We start from the raw sequence: 25,648 nt of genomic DNA, 5'->3' as shown, positions 1-25,648 counted from the left end.
CAAGGTCACTTCACAGTCACAGGACAAGTTAAATAGCTAGCTATCTAGCTAGCCATCCAGCTAATAGCTAGCTAGCTAGATAGACAGCTAATAAATAACTAGCTAGATAGCCAGCCTATAGATAACTAGCTAGATAGCTAGCCAATAGACAGCTAGCTAGATGGCTAGCCAGCTAGATAGCTACATGTACAACTCTTTCAATCATCGGTGAGGAAGGAAAGCGCTAATAATATGGGTCTGGAGTCATCACGCGCATGTCACAGCTGCTAGCCAGCTAGTTGCTCGCAAACTACAAACAGTACTTATAAATTCATGCATACATGTGGATGTTTTTTGCCATGTTTGAGCACCAGGAGCGTCAGCGCAGAGTGGCAATGTGTATGTGGATCTGTCGCGGCTTGGAATTGAAGCGAATTGACTTGGGCCAGGAGATTTGAGACAATCTCTTTTGGTCAATGGATGCTACAGCTTCCTGTTTGCTTTCAACATTTAGCTTGTAGCAGATGTCCCTGAATCATTTGTGAACAGGACACTTTGGTCCTCCCCTCTTTCATCATTGCTTCATGTAACAGCACAGAAAGCGCTTAAGAATGAATCTCTGAGTCTTTGTGTTGTCATATTATTTGCTATTCAGTTTGTTTTTTTGTTATTTTGACTTCTAGTTGGCGCCGCGAGAGTGGCTGCCTTTACAGCAGCTCCTGTATTTTGTTTTTTTTTGCTGCTGTGAAATGTAAATGTTTCCTTTGTGACACAAATAAAGGCTCATCTTATAGAATTTAATATAGTCTAAACTAATCTAGTCTAATCTAATCTAATATAATCTAATCAGATGTGATAATGGCTGCCTTTACAGCAGCTCCTGTATTTTGTTTTTGCTGATGTGAAATGTAAATGTTTCCTCTGTGACACAAAAAGGCTCATCTGATCAAATTTAACATAATCTAATCTAATCTAATCTAATCTAATCTAATCTAATATAATCTAATATAATGAAATATAATATAATCAGATTTGATAGTGGCTGCCTTTACAGCAGCTCCTGTATTTGTTTTTCTGCTTCCTCCTTTCCTTTCCTCTTCCTTTCATCACTTTGCTGCTGTGAAATGTATATTTCTCCACTGAGAGACTGATAGAGGCTAATCTAATCTAATCTAATCTAATCTAATCCAATCTAGTTTAATATAGTCTAATCTAATATAATCAACCGTGATAGTGGCTGCCCATACAGCAGATCCTGTATTTTGTTTTTCTACTTCTTCCTTTCCTTTCTTCTTCCTTTCGTCACTTTGCTGCTGCGAAATGTACAGTAGATTTCTCCACTGCGAGACTGATAAAGACTCATCTAATCTAATAAAGTCTAATTTAATATAGTCTAATCTAATCAACCGTGATAGTGGCTCCACTTAGAGCAGCTCCTGTATTTTGTTTTTCTACTTCTTCATTTCATCACTTTGCTGCTGTGAAATGTATAGTAAATTTCATCACTGTGAGACGAACAAAGGCTAATCCAAATCAATACAAACAATGCAGTCATGAAAGTTTGTGGCAACCTTGTAATTATTTAGTGCTCCAAACTATCCAGTTCGTTATCCATCAAAACATGTCATGTCTGTGGGTGCGAAATGTACTTTTACGAGTGAGGTGGTTTCCATTTTTGTACATGTCAGACTCACGTGACTACGAGTGAGGTGGAGAAGAGCAGCGTTCCCAGCAGGCCTCGTCGACAGTCTGCGTTCTTCCTCTGCCGCTGGTGCATCTCCCCACCGCAGTTGTCACAGCAGCGGCACAGACAGAAGAAGAGGCCCACAACGGGAAGCAGGATGCTGAACAGGACACCCGCCGCTGCGCACACCAGGAAGCCGATTTCGTAGTAGACCGCCTGGGAAGCGGAGGGAGGGGTGACATTTATAGAATGTGGACACCAAGAGTGCTTGAACAACCAAAAAATATGGAGTTATTGATATTTAGGATTATTATTTGGAATCGAGAGACACTAATTGCCCCACTATCAAATAAATAACCACTAAACAACATAGCCCCACAATAAATGTGGGTCGAAATATCGACATTTTGGAATTGTTTGTGACCATGAATTCAAACGCATGTAGAAAAATGTGCAAATGTCGACAAACTGTAATATCCATCCATCCATTTTCCGTACCGCTTATTCCTCATTAGGGTCGCGGGGGGTGCTGGAGCCTATCTCAGCTGTCTTCGGGCACGAGGCGGGGGACACCCTGAATTGGTTGGCAGCCAATCGCAGGGCACACAAAGACGTACAACAGTTACTCTCACACTCACACCTAGGGACAATTTAGAGTGTTCAATCTCCCTGCCATGCATGTTTTTGGGATGTGGGAGCAAACCGTAGGACCCTGAGAAAACCCACACGGGCCCGGGGAGAACATGCAAACTCCACACAGGGAGGCCGGGGTGGGATGCGAACCGGCGACCTCTGCACTGTGAAGCCGGGGTGCTAACCACTCGACTACCGAGCCGCCACAAACTGTAATATATAATATCAAAATAATAAAACGTTTGATATACAGGGAACATCCCAGTTATGACCGGGTTCCGTTCGGACAAAACGGTTGTAAGTCAAACAGTCATAAGTCGAAATCTATTCAAAATGGGCGACGCGACATTTACACGACAGGCTAGTAGACGATGTCAATGTGTTGTTTTTAAGCAATGTTTTCCATTGAATACTATTATATAACAAACTGTTTACACTTCATTTATACATTTGATCACTTTCTGTGTCATTTTTATCATTTTATATTTCATATTTTTATTACTGTATAACTGTACCTGTAATGTATACAAAACTTTTTTACTGCACAGTTCATTTATAAATGTTATCTTTTAGTGTTGTTTTTTATCATTTTGTATTTCATATTATCAATTTTTATTACTGTATAACTGTACCTGCTAACGGCCAGAAGAGGTCGCCCGACTCACACTCGGATTCAGCTGGACGCCGAAGGAAACAAGCAGTGTCAAGTACTACACGAGATTTTGGCGAGACGGTATCTCTACTGTACAACTACTGTATTGAGTGTAGTCATGCAGTAGATTGCTGTGCGAGTGTGTGACATGCTGGCTGGCCAAAATTGTAGTACGTGTTGCCGGCTACTGAGAACCCACAGCAAAAGTCGGACTTCAAGGACAACCGACACCTCCGGACAAGTTGCGTCCATAATTTGTAAAATCACTTCAAATGACTTCTATTGAGCGCATTTTACAAAGATTCCACCGCAAAAACCTATATTTTACGTTTTAAAACTCGTGCTGAATATTCATGAAGTCTTGTTTTCGAGTTGATGCCGATGCCGGAATTGACATCGCTGAGGGAACGCCCCTGACCGAGAAAGCGACACACAGTGCATTTTGGGTACTTTATTTCGTCTGAAAACAGTGTTGATCGTGAAATTGGAAGGAAAACTAGCGTACATAAATAACGTGATGGTGAATCGTTGTGTGGCAGCTAATTGGGGTAACACGCATAAAGAAGGTGTAAGTTTACACAAATTCTCAGCGGACAAACCAGCCATATCCAACGGACCAGAGCAGTATAGCGCCAGCCGGAGGCAAACGGGGAGCTCCCCGGAGAGCGCGAATCCCTGCTTGGATAACCGCTGTTATCCTCTCAGCCTGACAATGGGTAGAAAGTTGCTTCCGGTGGTGAAAGAGAGCAATCGTCATAATAGTGGAGCAAACCTATTGGACAAACATTCAGCTGCTGGAACGAGGAGCTAACCGGAGTTAGCGATGGATAACCGCCGTCATTCATACGTAAGTTCGTAACTCTTCATCTTGAAAGTTTAAACAATGTTTTGCATGCCCAACCATTAAACAATCTGCATTGATGTTGACATCTTGTGGTTTGTTAATGTCACATTGCTCCTCTGCGCCAGGAGCGTGCCCCTCCCCTATTGTCACATCCTCCTCTAAGCCAGGAGCGGGCCTCTCCCCTCCCTGCTCTCCGGACTCACTCACCTGTTTCTCATTCCCTTAATTGTGCCTTCTGGCTATAAAAGCCACCCATTCCGTTCAGTCCGCGCCGGTGTATTCTCCGTTATTCCCTGTCACCCAGCAGTACGCAGGTCTGTTACGCTGTTCTTCTCATTTGCCTGATCTCCTGTTTGCCTTATGTGTCTCAGTAAAGACCTTTCTGGAATTTACCCTCTCCACCATGTATTTCAGTTCCACCCCTCACTACTTTCTCTTCGTCCCTCGAGTCCCGTCACCGCTCCTCGAGCGGACGTGACAATTAAAGTGACCTTGAGAGTTTCGAAATGCGCTTATAAATGAAATGTATTATTCTTATTTTTAGCTAGCTAGCTTTCTATGTATTTGAGTTACTTCCAGGTTGAGTGAACGCTGGCGCGAGTGGCTGCTCGGCCACAGAAAAAATTATCCTGCGACTGTAAAGCGACCTTGAGAGTTTTGAAAGGCGCTTATTAATGAAATTTATTATTATTATTATTATTATTATTATTATTATTATTATTATTATTATTATTATTATTATTATTATTATTTGTTATTCATGTCCTTAGATGCCACATATCACCCAAGTTGATGCTAGATTGCTTATTCACGAAGCTACATATATGCTTCATACATATGTCATGTCCTTCACCAGTTTCGTCGCTTACACGGCTCGAATTGATACGGAAGGACTTCTTTAATCGATGGTAAACATTTATGCTTTCCTCTTTATAACTATTTGAATCATATTCATAACTGGATGAGTAACAAGAAAGAATCTTTTTTCCTGAATCAGAACTCTCTGAAGCCATTGTTTTGATTCTGGAGCGAGACAGTTTGTGAAGGAGTATCCTGACGAAATGCTGGGGGCGGGACTTTCTAAATCGTTTCAGTTTTGAGCTCATTAATGGCAGTTTTGGAACACTCATTTTTTTTTTGGAACAAGTCATTTTTATTGGTGTTTTGCCTTTGACTAAAAATATCAGCCTGTGTGTTTTTGGTATTTTAGATGCTATAAAACGTTTTTCTGATGTCAGTTAGGAAACATAAAATGGTGTCGGTTGTCCTTTAAATTAGTATTGAATGCTTTGAAAAAAATGTAAAATAAATAAAACAACCCTTCCAAAATTCCAGTTTCATAGAATGCATGATCAGGCAAAATCCTCTTCGCCCTACTGTCTTATCTTGTGATCATATTTTTCCCCCCTCCATAGCTAGCAGCTCGTCCTATTTTTGGACAATTATTTTGTTTTGGCGAAAGCCTGAAGGAAGAATGTGACCTTCCGCAAAGATGAGGTGGCGACATGTCGCTGTAGTTAAGACGTGAAAAAGCACCAAAACAGCCGTGGGAGCGTCTCGAGGCGGGATGGCGATGGAAGGCTGCAGCTTTGTGCCTGGGAGAGAACTGATGCTAAAATCGACGCCGCTTTCTCACATTTTGGTAGCATATCAATTCACTTCAAAATATGTTTAGCACCACAAAATGCATACGAGTGCAGCTTCATGCGCACATCTGGATATTCTTGTGCTGGTTTAGCACCAGAAAAATGCACGTCCAGATATTAAATATGGACATTTCTGAATGATTTGGAGCATCCAGAAATGCTCACGTGCAAAGATGAACACAAAGGAAAATTACGGTCGAGCAGAAGGAAATCATCGAAAAACACCAACTAGGTGTGCGTTTGTACGACTTAGCGTCCCAGTACCAGTACGCTAAGTCGACCATTGCTACCATCCTTCAGAACAAGGAAGCTATTAAGGTGTTTCTGTGTTGTCTAAGCAACGGTTTCAGGCAATAGAAGAGGTTGAAAAACATCTGTTGATTTGGATTAACGAAAAGCAGCTAGCAGGGGACCGTGTTAGTGAGAGCATTATCGCCAAGAAAGCACGAAAACTTCACTCTATCATTAAGAGGCAACAACATCAATGACCATCACAAAGGTCAATAACCCAACTTTATTATACAGTACAGGTCTCATCTCATCTCATTTTCCGTACCGCTTATTCCTCATTAGGGTCGCGGGGGTTGCTGGAGCCTATCTCAGCTGTCTTCGGGCACGAGGCGGGAGACACCCTGAATTGGTTGCCAGCCAATCGCAGGGCACACAAAGACGTACAACAGTCACTCTCACACTCACACCTAAGGACAATTTGGAGTAGTCAATCTGCCTGCCATGCATGTTTTTGGAGTGTGGGAGGAAACCGGAGTACCCGGAGAAAACCCACGCGGGTCCGGGGAGAACATGCAAACTCCACACAGGGAGACCGGACCGGGACGCGAACCGGCGACCTCTGCACTGTGAAGCCGGTGTGCTAACCACTTGACTACCGGGCCGCCCTACAGTACAGTTTATTTCTTTAATTACAATACAATAGCACATTTATTATTACATAAAATAAGGTATATTTTGTGTCGTTTTAAGGCTTATTTAGTCGAAAATTATGTTTTATGGGGACCTGGGAACTGATTATTTTCATTTTAATGGTTTCTTGTGGGAAATAAATGTTTGGCAGACAAACTTTTCTCATTATACACACTTTCTGCTGAGGTATCATTGTATCTGGCCCGCATATCGAATTAATACGTTGGACGTGTGCTAACTGCTGCCATCTAGACGCTCAATTAGGAACAGCAAATTAGTATATGAGTAATAGACTGAATGAGCACCCCATTTTTCAAAAATGGCGACAATCAACAAAAGGAGGCAAGTTGACTGTCAATGTCAATTCAATGTTCTATTTTGATGTTTCAAACGAACCAAAACAGATGCTAAAGATAGCTGAAATTAAAATAAAAAAGCAAAAATGGAACTGAATGGCTCACTGAAATGTATTTAAATTAGCGGTAATTGCCGTTATATGTAAAGACCGTCCACCAAAGTTGCCCCGCCCCCGACATGTTTAACACACCAAATTTGGCTTAAAAAGAAGAAACGCAAAATTGCGCATTTTATGGATAGGGATGGAAATGAAAAAAGGTGCGCTTTTCGTATGAGCAGTGGTGAAGTTTTTTGTGGACTTTTCACACTTTACCTGCAGGCTCAGTACAATGCTCTCTGGCTGAAGGAGATATCAGATGGTTTCACATGAAGAAGAAGAAGAAGAAGCATGCAGAAGACAAAGCACGAAAACACAAATATCAAAGAATGAGCAGGAGTAAACAGCAACAACAAATACCAACTGAAGAGAAAATAATACAAAGAGATTTGTGGCAGGCGTAGAGATAACATTTTTGGGGGGGGCGGGGGGTGAATATGTCATATACCAGGAGGAAAATGTGATAAAGGTTTTGAAAGTCATCCACATACCTTCTGATATTCAGTCTGAAAGGCTCCAAACTTGTCCTTGGCCAGTCTGATCAGAAGATCTGCAAGACATTAAGAAAAGAGTTTGGTTTCAGCATGCAGAGGCCGCTGCTTGTATACTATATACGCTGTTCATATACTAAAACAGCGGTGGGCTGTGCATGTCACTCCGAGGCCTTCAGTAATGCTACTTCTGAATCACGCCACAGGTGTGACATTACTATATGTCCACTAGAGGGTGTCGTTGGCCAGGAAACTGTCATTAAACTGGTCCAAATTTTACTATGAACATGATAACATCATAAAATTGAAATTTGCTATTATTTCTGGCTTCGCAGCTGTTCAACCTTAATGATGTCCATCTATTCTTGAAAAGACCGTCTTGAAAATGGTTTGAACAGTATTTCTGCAACCAAATTTCTTCTCCTCCTACAGCTTCTGTGAGTTGACAAAACCGTAATTAAATCAACACAAAAATGTATTTGTTTACGCAGATCGCTACAGATACAGTGTGATAGCTGTGGCCAGTATGCTATTATCACTAGCGGGTTGTTATTCTATGATTGGCTAGTGACTCGTCAAACTAGCCAATCATAATTTGCGATAACTCTGACGTTGCAGTGCCTTTGAGCAGGCCTTGGGTTGCTAGCTCGCTGCCTAGCAAGAGATAATTAGCTAGAGATAGCTGGAGAGACAGACAGACAGACCTATTGATAGGTAGGTAGGTAGATAGACAGTTAGACAGATAGACAGACATAGATAATTGGATGGATAGAGGGATAGATAGATAGATAGATAGATAGATAGATAGATAGATAGATAGATAGATAGATAGATAGATAGATAGATAGATAGATAGATAGATAGATAGATAGATAGATAGATAGATAGATAGATAGATAGATAGATAGATAGATAATACAATTGATTTCTAAGTGCCTTTCAAAACTCGATAGATTTTTAAAGTTTAATTTTCATAAATTAAAGACGAAATGTTTGTAAGATAAGGTGTCTGTAAGTTGAGGTCTCACTGTAGATAGATAGATAGATAGATAGATAGATAGATAGATAGATAGATAGATAGATAGATAGATAGATAGATAGATAGATAGATAGATAGATAGATAGATAGATAGATAGATAGATAGATAGATAGATAGATAGATAGATAGATAGATCGATGGATTGGATTTGCCTTTAATAGTCTTGCAGTGGAGAAATTTACATTTCACAGCAGCAAAGTTATGAAAGAAATGAAAGTAGAAAAGCAAAACACAGGTGCTGCTGGAAAGGCAGCCACTCTCGCGGCGCCGTCTTGAAGTCAAAAGAACAAAAAAAAAACTAAATAACAAATAACATGACATCACAAAGACACAGAGAGACATTCATTCTTAAGCACTTTCTGTACCCTCTTTGTTACATAAAGCAGTTCCAGATGAAAGAGGAGAGGATCAAAGCGTCGCTTCACCAGTGGATCAGGGACATCATGGTGGAATGTGCACGTCGACTACAAGCTAAATGTTGAAAGCAAACACGCAGCTGTAGCATCCATTGACGAAAAGAGATTGTCTCACATCTCCTGTTCCACATAATTCAGCTTCAATTCTATCCCGCGACAGTTCCATATACGCATCGGCGCTCTGCGCTGACGCTCCTTCCTTCTTATCGCGGGCTCCTCAAGCCATGCATCCATCCAGCCGCAGACTGTCCAACAGCACCGACCTTCCACTGAACAAAGCAGGGCTGTGAAGATGCTGCCTATTACAGGCGCAAAAAAGCACAATGGGCCCTGTGGTGTCCAGCGATGACAGTCGAATGGCACCGACATTCCCCCCATTCAAAAACAGTACTGGCATATTCATGCTGCCGAAAAGGCGCAACCGCTCAGCACAGTCTCCTCCTTGATGAATGTCGTGGTCAAAAATGCTGAAAAACAATCCGTATCCGTTCCACACGACGCACAACAACACAAAGTGACAAAAGAAAACACAAAAACAAGACAAAAACAACAAAAAAAGCAAGGCTCATCAGAGCACTTGCTGACGGCTGCCTACTCGGGCGCCATCTTGGACTCCTTGATAGATAGATAGATAGATTGTGTGATTCACGAGAGGCTGGGTCCTGGAGGGGAAACATATTCCCCTAAGATATCCACCCAGAGAGAGTTTTGGCCCCATCTGGTCAAAGGCAGCAATCCAAACCCCACACCTGTGGCTGATCACGGCTTGATTGGCATGCAAGGCTTTTAAGGCAGAGAGCCTCTGTGTGGGGGCCGGGGAGACAAGCTCCATTGTTGTCCTCTGTGGAGAAACACCGAGAAAGTGATTGCTGCATGGAACTCGTCGCCAGTTGGGACCATAACACGGAACACTGAATTTGGAACCTTGCTAATGGTGGCTAGGCTACCAAAGAAGGACATCAAGAGGGGTGAGGCATAGAAACACACGGAAAAGAACTCTGTCTTCATGTTCACCTCAGAAGAGACTTTATTATGATTTAAGAATTGGAAGCGATGCTATTCTTGCCTTTTTTGCTTGTTAATTCCCCCTGAAACCCTCTATTAAAATCTTTGTTTGCATTCAAACCTGTCGCCCATTGCACTTCTTGTCCTGCCCCGCTGAGAGCCAGCCTCTCATGACATCACAATAGAAAGCTAGATAGATAGATAACAAACAGTCAAGGCACACAGTCGCACACAAGTATTGTGGGAGCAGAGAGGTGACATTGACGGGACTTTGTCAGCTAAAATCTGCTTCGAACCCCCAAATGAGAAATTTCCCCTTTGGGGTAAAACTGACAAGGTTCAAAATGGATGAATGCCCTTTGATCTGACCTGCTAACATACTGCTAGCTTCATCCCACTTCATCCCCAAAAAAATATTTCTGGAATTCAACTTAAAAATTAATCCTCAGTGCTGCACTTCAAGTTTAGAAACTGCTTATTTCTACTTGGTTTCTATTGAGCACGTGGCAGTTATCCTGATTAACTAGCAAGCGGAATTGAAAGGCGCTTAAAGAACAATTGACAACATTTTTTTTTGTTTCCTAACTGACATCAGAAAAACGTTTGATAGCATCTGAAATACCCTAAACACGCAGACTGATATTTTTAGTCAACTGAAAAACACCAATAAAAATGACTTAAAGACTCCCAAGACTACTTAAAAATGATCTGAGAAAGTTTCAGTTTCAGAAGGCCCCGCCCCCTTGTTCATGACGTCACACCAAGACGTCTTGCCTTGCTCGAGAATCAAAACAATGGCTTCAGATTCGGAGGATATGCTTTCTTGTTACTCATCCAGTTATGAATATGATTCAAATAGTTCTGAAGAGGAAAGCATAAATGTTTGCAATCGATTAAAGGAGTAATTCCGTGTCATTTTGAGGCATCTGGATGAAATGTAGCGTCCCAGAAAATGCACAAGATGGCGCCAAAGCTCCTTTGGAAATGGGCTGATTTGTCTGTTGGGAATTTGTGTCAATTACAGTCAAATCGTAGTCTTGGTGCAACACACGACTCACCATCGCGTTATGTATGCGTTTTCCTTCTAATCAACACGAAGTTTTCAGACCAAACAAAGTACCGCAAAATGCATTGAGGTGATGCAAGGTATGTCCTTTCTCGGTGAGGGGCGTTCCTTCAGTGACGTAGGGTGAGGACTCGTCACCAACTCAAAAACAAGACTTCCGGAATATTCAGCACGAGTCTTAAAACGTAAAATATAGCTATCTGCGGTGGAATCTTATTAAAATACGCTGAGTAGAAGTCATTTGAAGTGATTTTACAAATTATGGACACAACTTGTCCGGGGTTGTCGGTTGTCCTTTAAAATGTAATGTATTATTATTATTATTAAAGGTCCCCCCTAACCCACCTGACATCTTGTGATGGTGAACACCTGACGATTCTCTCAGTCATCAAAGTTTGGGAAAGGTCAGCTTGTCCCTCCTCGATGTGGCCGTTTTTTTGTGTGACTTTGAATGTCTTTTGTCAGCATTTATTGTGAGTTCTGAGCCAGGTGTAAAATGATCGGGGCTTTTGGGAAGAAACGCTAAACTGCAGATCTTTCAGCCTTTTGTATAGTTTGAGCCTTTTGTGTAGGTTTCCCCCTCCCTCTAAAGACCAAACAATGTCTGTGTGACGACAAATCAACCAAAGAGACAAGGTGGCTTCATTTTACAGCATTAAGCGCATTTCTTACGCAAGACGACTCGATGCGCTTCACACAAGCAACATCTGAAGGCGTTTATAATAATATAATACTAGTACATTTCATTTATAAACACCTTTCAAAACTCTCAACGTCACTTTACAGTCACAGGATAAGTTTTTCTGTGGGTGAGCAGTGGCAGCCAGACAGAAAGCTAGCTAGATAGCTAATAGATAGCTAATAGACACCTAGCTCGAGCGAGAGCTAATAGATAACTAATAGATAGCTAGAGCTTAGGTATCAAAGGTATGAATTGAGGTGGGTGGTTCGAGAGGGGAGACATTTTTAACTTCAAAAGCATTTACAGTGATACCTCAGTGTACAGACGCTTTATCTTACAAACTTTGCGCTTTACGAACATTAAATTCGTGAGAATATAAAATTGGCTTACGAACTAGTTTTCTGCAAATAAAGGAAAACACACGGAGCGCCACGGTGGCTGGCGGACCAGTGAGAAGGTTTCTTCAGCCGTCATCTGTACAATTTTGAAGGTTTCGGACGTTTCGCCTCCTATCCAAGAGGCTTCGTCAGCGAACTAAAGTCTGACTGGTCGTATCGGCCCTATTTATATATCCCTAATGTCCAGGCATGGCGGCGCCGGACACAGCTATGATAGGTCCCTACTCTCAGGTTGGGGGGAGCAGAGGACCCCTCCCTGTTGCCCCACTGATTGTTCCACTCATTTGACGACAATGAGGTTAAAATCTTAGCGAAAGAACATAGATGGTTTGAAAGGGGAAACCTTCGAAATTGTACAGATGACGGCTGAAGAAACCTTCTCATCGATATCACAAAGTTATTTTAAATAATACATTCTGATATTTTGTTGAAAAGTGGGCGCGCCTGCGCGCGCGTGTGTGTGTGTGTGTGTGTGCGCGCGCACACGTGGGCGCGCCTGCGCGCGTGTGTGTGTGTGTGTGTGTGTGCGCGCGCACACGAGCGTTTGTATGTCCGCGCGCGTGCGTGTGGCTCTCGCTGAAAAACATTTCTAAATATTTTACTTTTATGGCTCTCTTAGTCAAAAAGGTTCCCGACCCCTGGGTTATATCAACATTTTTTTCTAACTCCCGAGAATATCGATATAACGAGACTTTACTGTAATAATAATAATAATAATAATAATAATAATAATAATAATAATAATAATAATAATAATAATAATAATAATAATAATAATAATAATACATTTAATTTCTAAGCGCTTTTCAAAACTCTCAAGGTCACTTTACAGTCACAGGATCGGTTTTTCTGCAGGTGAGCAGCGGCAGCCACACACGCCAGCGTTCACTCAACCCGGAAGTAACTAAAAGAGATAGAAAGCTAGCTAGCTAATATATAGCCAGCTAGACAGTTAGCTAACTAGCTAGATAGCCATATAGCTAATAAATAGCCAGCTACATAGCTAGCTAGCTAGCCAGATAGCTAATAGATAGTAAATAGATAGCAAATGGATAGCAAATAGATCGCTCGCGAGGTAGCTAACTAGATTGCAAATAGATAGCAAATGGATAGCAAATAGATCGCTCGCGAGGTAGCTAACTAGATTGCAAATAGATAGCAAATGGATAGCAAATACAATGGACTCATTGTGAGGGCCGAAGGAGAGCAGATACCATCAACAGTAGCAGTAATAGTAGTAGTCGTAGTGCTAGTCATCGTACGAGCATTGCATTTATCGTAGAAAAAGCGTGCTCTGCGGATAGATTTTCTGACATTCCGAGTGACCCTTCGTCTCAGTATCCAGCTACTATTTTCCGATCAGATTCTTAGCATGTCTGCCGATAGAGAAACACCGGCAAGCTTAGCTCAAACGTATAATTAGCATAGCGACGCTGAACACGGCTCCCCCGGTGTCAGAACTGAGGCTTATCCTTCCGTCTTATAACTCGCTCGGCTTTAGCGCGGAAGAGCTAAAAGGCAGAAAGTGTACAATAAATAAATATAGAAAACTGGCAAGGGAGGAAAAAAAAAGTATGTGAATTAAAATGTGCCTGACACGGATGGCGGATGAAGAAAAGCAGAAGTGAGAAGTGAAACATGACATCAATGAATGGAAATATGTCTGGATACACAAGGAAAGTAGAAAAACTAATCAAGTTGCTCTCATAAACGCCACCAGGCTCGCATATCAACCCGGTGGCTAAGCTGCGTGCTAACCGGCTTATGAAACAAAGTCAAGGGGTGGGCGGGGGGAATAAATATGGAATATATAAGCCAGTCCGGGACATGCTGGCATGTTGCTAAATTTCATTCAGCCCTGCGCCACTTGTACGATGACAAAGCAAACAACTACTCGAGGATGTTGACCGTGATTTGGATGTTTCCATACTTGTCAACCTGCGAAAGAGACACTGTGACCTTTTACTAAGGGCTCCATTTTTCCTTACTGAGAAAAAAAAACATATGCGTGTGTCGTATTTCATTGCGCAATTTTATGAACAAAATTTCACATGACAACATGAATACTTTTGAACACGTTACAACATATTTCTAGCAATCATCAAGTACAGTGATATCTTGGAGTACAAACTTAATTGGTTCCCAGAAAGTGTGTGTAAGGCGAAAAGTGTGTATTCCAAACATTAATTTCCCGTAAGAAACCACTAAAATGAGAATAATCCATTCCCAGGTCCCCATAAAACATAATTTTCAACTAATTTTCAACTTAAAATTACATACAATATACTGTACCTTATTTTTTGTATAATAAATGTTCTATTGTATTGTAATTCAAGAAATAAACTGTACTGTATATAATAAAGTCGTTTTATTTACCTTTGTGATGGTCACTGATGGCTTGATGGAATGGATAACTTTTTGCATTAAGTGTCTCAAGGAGATCTGGGTTGCACAGCTTGTAAATTGTGATATTGCAACAGATGCAGGCAGACACACTAGAAACTTCATGAATAGCCTGTTCCCTTGCTTGTCTTTCCTCTTCAAATTGTACAGATGGCTTGTGCGCGTTACTTGGGGAGCCTGATTGATAGGATATTTTAACCTTGCAGTCTACACTCTGCCTTTGAGCTATAAATCCGTAATCCAATGTATCACTGTATTCCTCCTCTGCTTCATGATCAGACTGTAAAAAGCAAACACCTCCGCACAAGGTCTGAACTGTTACCATAGAATCCGTTACTATGGAGAGAGAATCCGTCTTTTCACGGCAAGTTTTTTCCCTCCTACACACGTGTGCTTAGTATGTTCAACAGATTTGTCCAACCTACAAAAAAGTAATCATCATGGACCATGTGCGCAGCTGCTCGTGCGCTCGACTGACCACATGAGCATCTGGGAAAAAATAAAAAACTAAAAAAAAGACATGACAGGCTCCCCCTCAAGTGGGAATCGCATTGATGGGCGACACGCCCGCACACGGACGCTCAAATAAACACACGCACACACACACAAACACACACATATGTGTTTTCATGTTTTCTAGGGACTACTTTTCGGATCATCACTTAATGGACCACCCCTTACCAATTACTTACATGTCTAAAATAAATTAGGCATGCACACACACACACACACACACACACACACACACACACACACACACACACACACTCACACACACACACACACACACACACACACACACACACACACACACACACACACACACACACGTTTTCATGTTTTCAGATCATCACTGATGGGGACCACCCTTTCCCAAACACATTTTCAGGTTTTGTGGGGACCACTTTTCTGATCATCACTTATGGGGCCACGCATACACACACACACACACACACACATGGAGAAGAGCTGTCATGGCATCAGCGAAACGCAAAGGGACCCAAATTGATGTCATTGGTCTGGATGTGACATGGGCGCGAGGTGACACATCGGAGTAGCTGCGAGTCATGACTTGCTATGATGTAACATTGCATACCCAGACAACGTAAAATAAAGCGTGGAGGGCAATAAGGAGGCTGAAATTTGACAAATGGGATTAACAGTGGGATTATGAGCGGTGAAGTTTTCCTCTGTGTGCCCGTAGATTCAAATGCAGGTTACATTCAGCCACCGTCCGATACAAACAGTGAGATTTGCAATTATTGGCTCATCCATGGGATGCCCTGTTTAGAAAGTGGCGACCAGGCTTTCTGGCGGCATGGTTAGCCGTTACAGCAGTGACGGACCATCACGGCCCGTAAAGCCTTTTCTGCTGGCCTATAAATATCTGAATCACAGACTGATTCATTATACCGGTAACATGCGACTTACGATCGAGTTCCGTTCCAACCAAACGGTCGTAAGTCAAAATGGTTGTAAATCGAAATCCATTGTTCAATCCAAAAATCCAAAATGTTGAATAGAGACTCAGAGGCTAAATGACTCGCAAACTCTCCCCCCCTCTGGTGCAATCACACGATTGCTCTGTGACAGTGAGATGCTGGCTGACTGGCCAAAATTGTCGTGAACTTTGCCAGCCTGCTAGCGCGTTGCCGTGCCAGGCGTAGAATTATTATTTTTTTTAAATAGGGTCTGGAGGTCGTGGTTGTAAATACGGGTGGTCGTAAATCGAGCCGGTCGTAAGTCGAATGTTACCTGTATATTGGTTTATATAGCGCTTTAACTACAGTTGACACTAGAACAAAGGGCTAACATGGAAAAAAGGAAATGCTTCCCCCTTGTGGAAAGGAAAAACATTGCCAAAGGTCTGATCAGCACTTTATCAGCACCAACAAGAAAAACCAAAACCAAAACTAATTCGGGAATGGCGCTCAATTCCCGAATAAATTTGTGAATGGCAGTGAATGAGTTAATGACAGTATTTCTTGGTTAGTGGGACCCCCTAGTAAATCACACCACACTTTGTATTTAGAGTCGCAGCTGTGAATTGATTCAGACGTAGCACTACCCAGGGGTGACATTTCACCCATGAAAAATAAATATGCAAAGAAATATGATCAATAGGGCAACTCCAAAGAGCAACTCCATTATCGATGTCACTGCAGTAATTTAAAGGACAACCGACATCACATTTTTGTTTCCTAACTGAAATCAGAAAAACGTTTTATAGCATCTAAAATACCCAAAACACGCAGTATGATATTTTTATTCAAATGCAAAAAAACAATAACAATGACTTAAAGTGTCCAAAATCTGCAAAAAAATGAGCTGCGAATTGGGGATTTTCAGAAAGTCCCGCCCCCAGTTCGTGACGTCACGCTAAGACGTCTTGCATTGCTGGAGAATCAAAACAATGGCTTCAGATTCGGAGAATATGCTTTCTTGTTACACATCCAGTTATGAATATGATTCAAATTTATTCAGTGCCATTTTGAGGCAACATTGGGGGGAAATGTATCACCAAAAAAGAGGCAGAAAATGGCGACCAACCTCATGTAAGGAATTAATCAGCCCGTTTCCACAGGCTGATAAATTCATTATATGGAGCTTGCTCGCCATCTTCTGGCTCTTTTTGGTGCAACACAACGTTTTCAGACCAAACAAGCACAGCAAAATGCATTGACGTGAGGACTGCTACAATGTGTCCTTTTTTTTTCGGTCAGGGGCGTTCCTTCAGTGACGTCACATACGGACCCGTCTCCAACTCAAAAACAAGACTTCTGGAATATTCAGCGCGAATCTTAAAACGTAAAATATAGCTATATGCGGTGGAATCTTTGTAAAATACGCTCAGCAGAAGTCATTTCAAGCCATTTTACAAATTATGGACACAACTTGTCCGGAGACGTCAGTTGTCCTTTAAGGATGAATGCCAAAAATGCCATCATGTTGTCAAGGCACGGCAAGGGAAGCCATAATCAGAGCGCCGAAAAGATCAGCGCCCCCCCCCCTTGTGTCGTAACAGCGCGGCGCTTTGATGCCGTTTGTTTCACTGATTGTGCTTCACCATGGGAGTTTGTCGGAGAGAATGCGGGTTGAAATGTCAACCCTCGCTCATCTGATTGCTAGAAGCTGCTCATCTGACTTCCGGGAAAAGGTCACTTGAGTTTGGTATTTGATCGCAAAAGTTAGCGTTGGTGAGATCAAATTGGAACTACCTTGGCTGATGAACTTAATTGGTTCACAGAAAGTGTGTGTAAGGTGAAAAGTGTGTATTCCAAACATTAATTTCCCATAAGAATCCATTAAAATGAGAATAATCTGTTCCCTGGTCCGCACAAAACATAATTTTCAAATAAATAAGCCTTAAAACTACACACAATATACCTTATTTATGTATAATAAATGTGCTATTGTAGTGTAATTAAAGAAATAAACTGTACTGTATAATCAAGTCGTTTTATTTACCTTTGTGATGGTCGTTGATGGCTTGATGGAATGGATAGCGTTTTGCGTAAGGTGTCTCAAGGAGCATCTTCGAAGTTCTGATATTGCAACAGATGCAGGCATACACACTAGAAACTTCATTAATAGCTGGTTCCCTTGCTTGTATGTTCTCTTCAAATTGTACAGATGGCTTGTGCGGGTTATTTGTGGAGCCTGATTTATGGGATACTTTAACCTTGCAGTCTACACTCTGCATTTGAACTATCAATAAAGTTGAAAAGAGTCCAAATTTTACTGTGCTTTATACCTATTTTATCACCATTTCACTTTTGTTTTTTTGTTTCAAGCTCTGTCCTCTCCCTTGTGTGTGTGTGTGTGTGTGTGTGTGTGTGTGTGTGTGTGTGTGTGTGTGTGTGTGTGTGTGTGTGTGTGTGTGTGTGTGTGTGTCTGTCTGTCTGTCTGTTTTTCTAACCCCTCCCCCCGCTCACTGCCGTGTGTGTCCCCTCCCTCCTTTACCACGGATCTGGACCAATCAGGTGCGGCTTTAACTGAAGACTGGGGGCGGGGAATAAAGGGGAAAAAAGACGGCTGCCATGTTTCGCTTCATTCACTTCAGAGATCCAGCTCCAAGAACCGGCTCGTTCGCGAACAACACATCACTCATTGTGGTGCTCCGTGTGTATCCCAATAAATAGTTTGTATGCCAAGGTAACATTTTCATAAATGTAACGTTCGTAAGGTGAAAAGTTCGTTAGCTAGCCGAGGTTTCTGTATGGACAAATGTATTGGGACACATACACATGATGAAAACAAAAATGTTACAGAAAATTATAGTAGATTTTATTTGGGATCCTATCATACTAATTGTTATAATAATAATAATAATAATAATAATAATAATAATAATAATAATAATAATGATAATAATAATAATAATACATTTAATTTCAAGCGCCTTTCAAAACACCCAAGGACACTTCACAATAAAAACAATAAAACAAAGCACATAACAATAAAACCATAAGTAAAATCATAAATAATAAAATAGCAGATTGAACTAGACATTGAAAGCAATTTTAAACAGATGGGTTTTGAGGTGGGACTTGAAAATAGGCAGACAGTCAATATTACGGATGTTGGGTGGAAATGAATTCCAGAGTTTGGGAGCAGAGCGGCTGAAAGCTCTGCATCCCATCGTGGTGAGACGGGCAGAGGGCACATAGAGGTGAAGGGAGGATGAGGATCTGAGGGACCGAGAGGGAACGGAGATTTGAAGCAGGTCAGAAAGATAGGGAGGGGCAAGGTTATGGATGGCTTCAAATGTAAACAGAAGTATTTTAAATTTGATTTGATGTTTGATAGGAAGCCAGTGGAGCTGCTGTAGGACTGGGGTGATGTGGTGAAAGGAGGGGGTTCTGGTGATGATCCGGGCTGAAGAATTTTGGACGAGTTGGAGTTTATGGAGAAATTTCTGATTGACACAGAAGAGAAGTGAGTTACAATAATCAATGTGGGAGGTGACGAGACTGTGGATAAGGATAGCAGCGGAGTGAGGGGTGAGCGAGGGACGGAGACGGTTAATATTACGGAGGTGGAAATAAGCAGACCGAGTTATGTCATTTATATTGGAGTAAAAAGATAGATATCGAGGATGACACCCAGGCTCTTGACCTGAAGGGAGGGGGACACGGTTGAACTGTCAATGGTGAGAGAGAAACTGTTAGTTTTGTGTAGGGTGGATTTGGTACAGACAAGGAGAAGTTCCGTTTTTTCACCGTTAAGCTTGAGAAAGTTCTGGGAATGCCAGGATTTAATTTCTGAGAGCCAAAGTGAGAGGGATTAAGGTGGAAGAAAGGCGTCGGGTTTGCTGGAGAAGTAGAGTTGGGTGTCATCCGCGAAGCAGTGAAAGTGAATGCCAAACTTACGGTAAATATTGCCAAGAGGAAGTAGGTAGATAATAAAGAGAAGGGGCCCCAGGACAGACCCTTGAGGCACACAAGAGGACACAGGAGAGGACCGTGAGGTGAACGAGTTGATTTGGATAAATTGTGAGCGATCAGAGAGATAGGAGTGTAACCAGCGAAGTGGGGTGTGCGTGATGCCTAGGGTGGAAAGTCTGTCGAGCAGGAGAGGGTGGGAAATGGTGTCAAAAGCTGAGGTCAGGTCGAGAAGGATGAGGATGGAGAGTGAACCGGCATCGGCTGCCATGAAAAGATCATTCGTGAGCCGATTCAGTACTGTGGCGTGGGCGGAAATCAGACTGGAATTGTTCGTAAAGGTTATTTTGAGAGAGGTGAGAGTGAAGCTGGGACGCAACTGTTTTTCCAAAGATTTTTGCGATGAATGGAAGGTGGGAAATTGGACGTAGGTTATTGAAATCGTTTGGATCTGAGCAGGCTCCTTCAGGATTGGAGTAACAGCTGCGGTTTTGAGTGAGATAGGAACAATTCCAGTTGATAATGAGGAGTGAATAATAGTTGAAATAAATGGGAGAAGAGAGGGTAGGCAGGACTTGATAAGGATAGTTGGGAGTGGGTCGAGTTGACAGGAGGAATTCTTGGATTTGGTGATAATGTCTGAGATTATAGAAGGTTGGGGGAGTTCAAAAGCAGAAAGTAGTTGGGAAGGAGTAGAAAGGCTGGGAGAGGGTGGGAGGACAGAGGACCCGAGGTGCTGATGGATTTTGTTGATCTTCTCGCTAAAAAAGATAAGCAGAGCGTTGCATGTATCAGAGGAATAAAAGTGTAAGGGGAGAGAGATAAGAGGTTGTATGATTTTGTGATAGAGGGAAAAGAGAACCCGTGTGTTTCCAGGATTAGAGTCAATGAGTCCAGAGTAATATTGCGATTTTGCGCGTGAGATTGAGTCCTTGTAATGGGTGATGTGAACTGAGTACATGTCCTTGTGAGTAGTGAGACCGGTCTTCCTGTAAAGTCTTTCCAGTTGCCAAGTTTTTGTCTTGATGGAGCAGAGACGGGCGGTGAACCAGGGGGCAGACCGGGTAAATTGAACAGACTGGGAATTCACAGGAGCGAGGGTGTGAGGTCCGCGTTGTACCAGGAAACAAGGTCATCAGGGGATGAGTTGCAGTCCGGAGTCAGGGTGGCAATTATCTCGTGAGGGTGGAAGCATTGATGTCCGTGATGTTGCGATATGTGATGATGCGGGTGGTTTGGGGGGAGAGAGGGTGATGGAAACGTTGAATGAAACCAGGAAATGGTCTGTTATAGGAAGTTCATTTGCTGTGCAATTCATTGGGGTAAGGCCAGACATGCAAATGAGGTCCAGGGTGCGGCCTTTTATGTGGGTGGGAAAGTCCGAAAATTGATGCAGACCAAAACTGTCAAGTGAGGAGGTGAAGTCTTTGGTGAGGGGAAGAGTGGAATTGTCCATGTGAATGTTGATGTCCCCGAGAATAATTACATTTGGTGACAGGGTGGAGAGGTGTGTGAGGACATCAGAGAATTCTTTTAGAAAGTCACAATGTGGTTTTGGTGCACGGTATACAGTGGCTATGATGGTGGGAGAGGGTCCGGAAATTTCACATGCAATGCATTCAAATGATAGGGTTCCCGGGAGTGAAACTTGGATGACTTTCCACTTCTTGCGGTAAATTATCGCGAGACCACCTCCGCGGCCTGAGAGGCGGGGCTTAGAAATGTAAACAAAGCCTGGCGGAGCCGCGTCGTTGAGCTCGATGAAGTCTCCCGCCGTTTGCCAGGTCTCATTAAGACAGAAAAGGTCAAGCTTACGGTCACTTAGGATGTCCTGGATAAGACACGCCTTTCCCGTAAGCGAGCGGATGTTGAGGAGGCCAAAGTTGACGCTAGTTGCGTCCCCACTACGAGGCGCATTAGCCGACCTAGCCAGGGCGGCTAACATACGGTGATCGACGGAGCGGCTGCTTCTTCTGTGCGGCTGGCGGACGGATGACCACAGGGAGGCGATATCCTTGGAGCCATCAAGGTGAAAGCCTCAACGTGATCCACGGTGGATATACCTCCAGAAAGGGTGATGAGCGATTTCCGGGAACCGGAGAATCGCCAGTGGCACGCTCGTCCATTGGGAGCGGAACTTCAGGAGCTCCGCCGCCCAGTACTGTAGAAGTCGAGCAGGTCGACGGAGAAGCTACATGATATCCACCAGCAACACCCAGAGAGAGGCACCGGCCAGGTTAGCCCTCAACAGCGGGAACAGGTGGGTGGAGATGATAACGCGGCTTCGTCTGTGATCCGGATAAGCGACCGGAATCAAGAGATGAATCGATAGCCAACGTTCGTGTGGTGACTGTCTGGTATTTCCATAGCTTCGGGAACCAAAAAAAGCTAAAAAGAAGCTAAAAAAAAACATTTCGCGGGCAAACAGCGGCAGCCAAAGCGCAACAGCGTACGCTCGACCCGGAAGCGGAAGTGATGATGATTAAGTTAACTTATTGATTGCAAAAACGTATCCACTCCAGTGCCAAGGTTTTTGTCATTTTCTCTCAAATTGCAGGAGCCACAGAATATTGACTTTTAGGACTACATCCACATTCAATAAACATAAATATATGAAAGAAAAAAAACTGTTAGGAATGGCAATATGATTTGTGAAAAATTGAGAAGCTATGCCACCGTTAGTGCATTGCAGGCTTCAGGGAAGCCAGTGATTCAAACAGAATACCTTCATACAAACATCAAGGCCTTCCCTCTCCCCTCTCTGCCACACACTGTGAACATCTTTGCATTATTGAAGCAAAGAAGAAGAAAAAAAGAGATATGTTGATGAATTATTGGTTGAAATAATGAGAGCGTGTTGCTCCTCGTTGAATCACAGCGAATACAACTAGATACCAAATACAGGTAACATCTGTCTTACGACCGAGTTACGTTCCGTCAAAACGGTCGTAAGTTGAAATTCATTCAAAACGGCAGACGCGAGGTTTACAGGACAGGATAGTCTAAATCAGTGGTGTCAAACTCATATTTGTCGTGGGCCACATTGTAGTTACAGTTTCCCTTGGAGGGCCGTTATGAATTTTGGGAGACCATATACAGTGATACCTCGGTTTACGAACCCCTTGGCTTACGAACTTTTCGGCTTACGAACCTTTCGGTTTGCGAATGTTAAATTTATAAAAATTTTACACTGACATACGAACAATTTTTCGAGATACACACGGAGCGCCATAATGAGTGATGTGTCGTACGCGAACGAGCCCATTCTCCTAACAAGAAAATGGCAGCCGACTCATTTTTGTCCTCTATTCCCCGCCCCTAGTCTTCGGTTAAAGCCACGTGATTGGACAAGAACGCAGCAGTGAGGGGTGGTAGTTTAAACATTAAAGAGAAAGGCAGATGACAGAGACAGAGTGAGAAAACAGTGAAATTTGGACTCGTTTCAACTTTGATAGTTCAAAGGCAGAGTGTAGACTGAAAGGTTAAAATTTCCATCAATCAGGTCCACAAATAACCCGCACAAGCCATCTGTTCACTTGATGCAAAAAGCTATCAACCTAGCTAAACAGAACACAATTGATGAGGAACTAGAAAAAAATTATCACAGAGAAAGCACCTCCAAGGGATCATTCCTCAAGATGGTAAAAGAAGAAAGCTACGTTCCTCATCGATTAATGCCACTCCATTCCATTCTGGCCCCTCCATTCCATCAAGCCATCAACGACCATCACTATGGTAAGTAAAATGACTTTATGATAGAATACAGTTTATTTCTTTAATTATAATACCATAGCACATTTATTATACATAAAATAAGGTATGGGAACGGATTATTCTCATTTTAATGGTTTCCTATGGGAAATTAATTTTTGGGATACACATTTTTCGCTTTATAAACTGTGTGGGAACCTATTAAGTTCGTAAGCCAAGGTATCACTGTATGTGTTTCATTATCTCCACATACAGTAAAGTCTCGTTATATCGATATCGGATATAGCGATAGTCCCGGTTATATTGATACTATTTCTATGCACGCACGGAGAAAATTACATGCAAACAGGGTCAGTTATATCGATATTTTTTCGGACTCCCTTGAATATCGATATAACGAGACTTTACTGTATATAGATGGCAGACAACAAAATAATGAACAACTAGTTTTCAAATTTGAAGTGAAAAATGGCTGTTTTTGTGGTTGACTTGGGACAATTTGAAATTTTGGTTCAGACTTTAACGAGCATCATGGAACTTCACAAGTTAGATTTGCTTACGCAGGCCGAATAAAATGATGTGGTGGGCCGGATTTGGCCTAGATTTTGACACCTATGGTCTAACTTTTCTCAGGCTGCATTGAATGTTTATAGGTGCCGATAAAGTACTGGTTCGACCTTTGGCAATGTTTTACCCTTCCACAAGGGGGCAGCATTTGTCTTTTGTCCATGTTAGCACCATGTTACAGCTTCAGCTGTTGTTCAAGTGCTATCTAAACCAATATGGATGTATATCATTGTATTTTGTACAATCACCCTCATTTCAAGCTCACATAACTCCAGACCCATATCATTCAGGAATTAACTCTTGTTGTCTGATGAAAGAAGAGAGTCCAAGGTTTCTTATGCTGTATCGAATGTTTATGTTGTCCTGAAATTCAATATTCTGTAGTTCCTGGAATTCGAGTGACAATGACAAAAACCCTGGCACTGGAGTGGACACATTTTTACACATCGTCTACCAGTGAATGAGTTAAGCTAGCTAAGCTAGCTAGCTATCTATTAGCTAACTGGCTCGCTTTCTATCTATTTGAGTTATTCCGGGTTGAGTGAACGCCTAGTAGGCTAGCTATTTGCTATCAATTTCCTATTTATTATCTATTAGCTATCTGTTGTCTGTCGGTCAGGATGGCTATCGAGGTGGCTCTCTATTAGCTGTCTGGCCCGCTGGATCGCTATCTAGCTGACTAGCTATTAGCTATATGATATCTAGCTAGCTAGCTATCTATTAGCTAGCTGGCTCACTTTCTATCTATTTGAGTTATTCCGGGTTGAGCGAAGGCTGGCGCGTGTGGCTGCCGCTGCTCACCCACAGAAAAACTTATCCTGTGACCGTAAAGAGACCTTGAGAGTTTTGAAAGGTGCTTGGAAATTAAATGTATTATTATTAGTAGTAATAATATCTCATGCTAAATGACAAAATAGAGCGCATCACAGGGATGATATCGAATGTTGGAATAAAGACCCTTAGAGTTTACTCTAGTATATGATCCATATTGATATCAGAGTTTTACATGTTGAGACTGATCTGGAGTCAATTGTTGTGCAGAATGAGCGAGTCGCTTCCTGATGATAGCGGACAGTACAGCCCGAGGCAACGGATGAAGGCACCACTGAATATTTGGGCTGAGTCACTCACACATAGTCACAATTGAACAGTGGCGACACTATTCCGCAAACAACAACAAGTCCTTGCGAGTACAAGAAATGAGTGCTCATTGGGAGAACAAAACCACAAGCGGCCATTGTGTGCAGCCACAAAGTGTTGAGTGGCTTCCCGCCGTTGCACGCCTACTAGCAAAAACATTTTTTTTTTTCCCTAAAAAAAAGATGATTATAGCTGCGAATAACATCCCAAAAATGGGGATTTTTTTTTTCAAATAGGAAAATAAAATGTGGCAAAAGTATATTTCGGTGTGTTCGTATTTAGTGGTTCAATACTATAATCTTAGCAAAAACTATATATATATATATATATATATATATATATATATATATATATATATATATATATATATATATATATATATATATATATATATATATAATCTCATGTTCTTATTTATAATTATTTTGTGGTTGTATTAATTTGTTTTTTGATTGTAAAGTGTCATTGAGAGCTTTGAAAGGGGCTTATAAATAAAATGTATTATTATAATTTTATTATTATTATTATTATT

General features: G+C 42.0%; 1 protein-coding gene across 11 annotated transcripts in view; it reads right to left on the bottom strand.

Annotated features, from left to right (window-relative positions):
* prom1a (prominin 1a) overlaps positions 1-25,648 on the bottom strand; it is a 112,051-nt gene that overhangs the window by 82,946 nt on the left and 3,457 nt on the right. For 8 of the 11 annotated variants that reach the window (XM_088991039.1, XM_088991043.1, XM_088991047.1 and 5 more), the window contains exons 2-4: positions 7,305-7,363; positions 7,030-7,056; positions 1,674-1,879 (exon numbers count right to left, since the gene is read on the bottom strand). In XM_088991039.1, coding sequence (XP_088847165.1) covers positions 1,674-1,879; positions 7,030-7,056; positions 7,305-7,363 — 292 coding nt within the window. The remainder of the gene's footprint in view (positions 1-1,673; positions 1,880-7,029; positions 7,057-7,304; positions 7,364-25,648) is intronic. The other 3 variants (XM_088991042.1, XM_088991045.1, XM_088991046.1) reach the window with 1 other exon arrangement.

Source organism: Hippocampus bargibanti, linkage group LG02, assembly GCF_051943395.1.
Source record: "Hippocampus bargibanti isolate YZ-2025 linkage group LG02, ASM5194339v1, whole genome shotgun sequence".
NCBI lineage: Eukaryota > Metazoa > Chordata > Actinopteri > Syngnathiformes > Syngnathidae > Hippocampus > Hippocampus bargibanti.
Note: the sequence above shows the minus strand (reverse complement) of the source record. Positions and strands in the feature narration are given on the sequence as shown.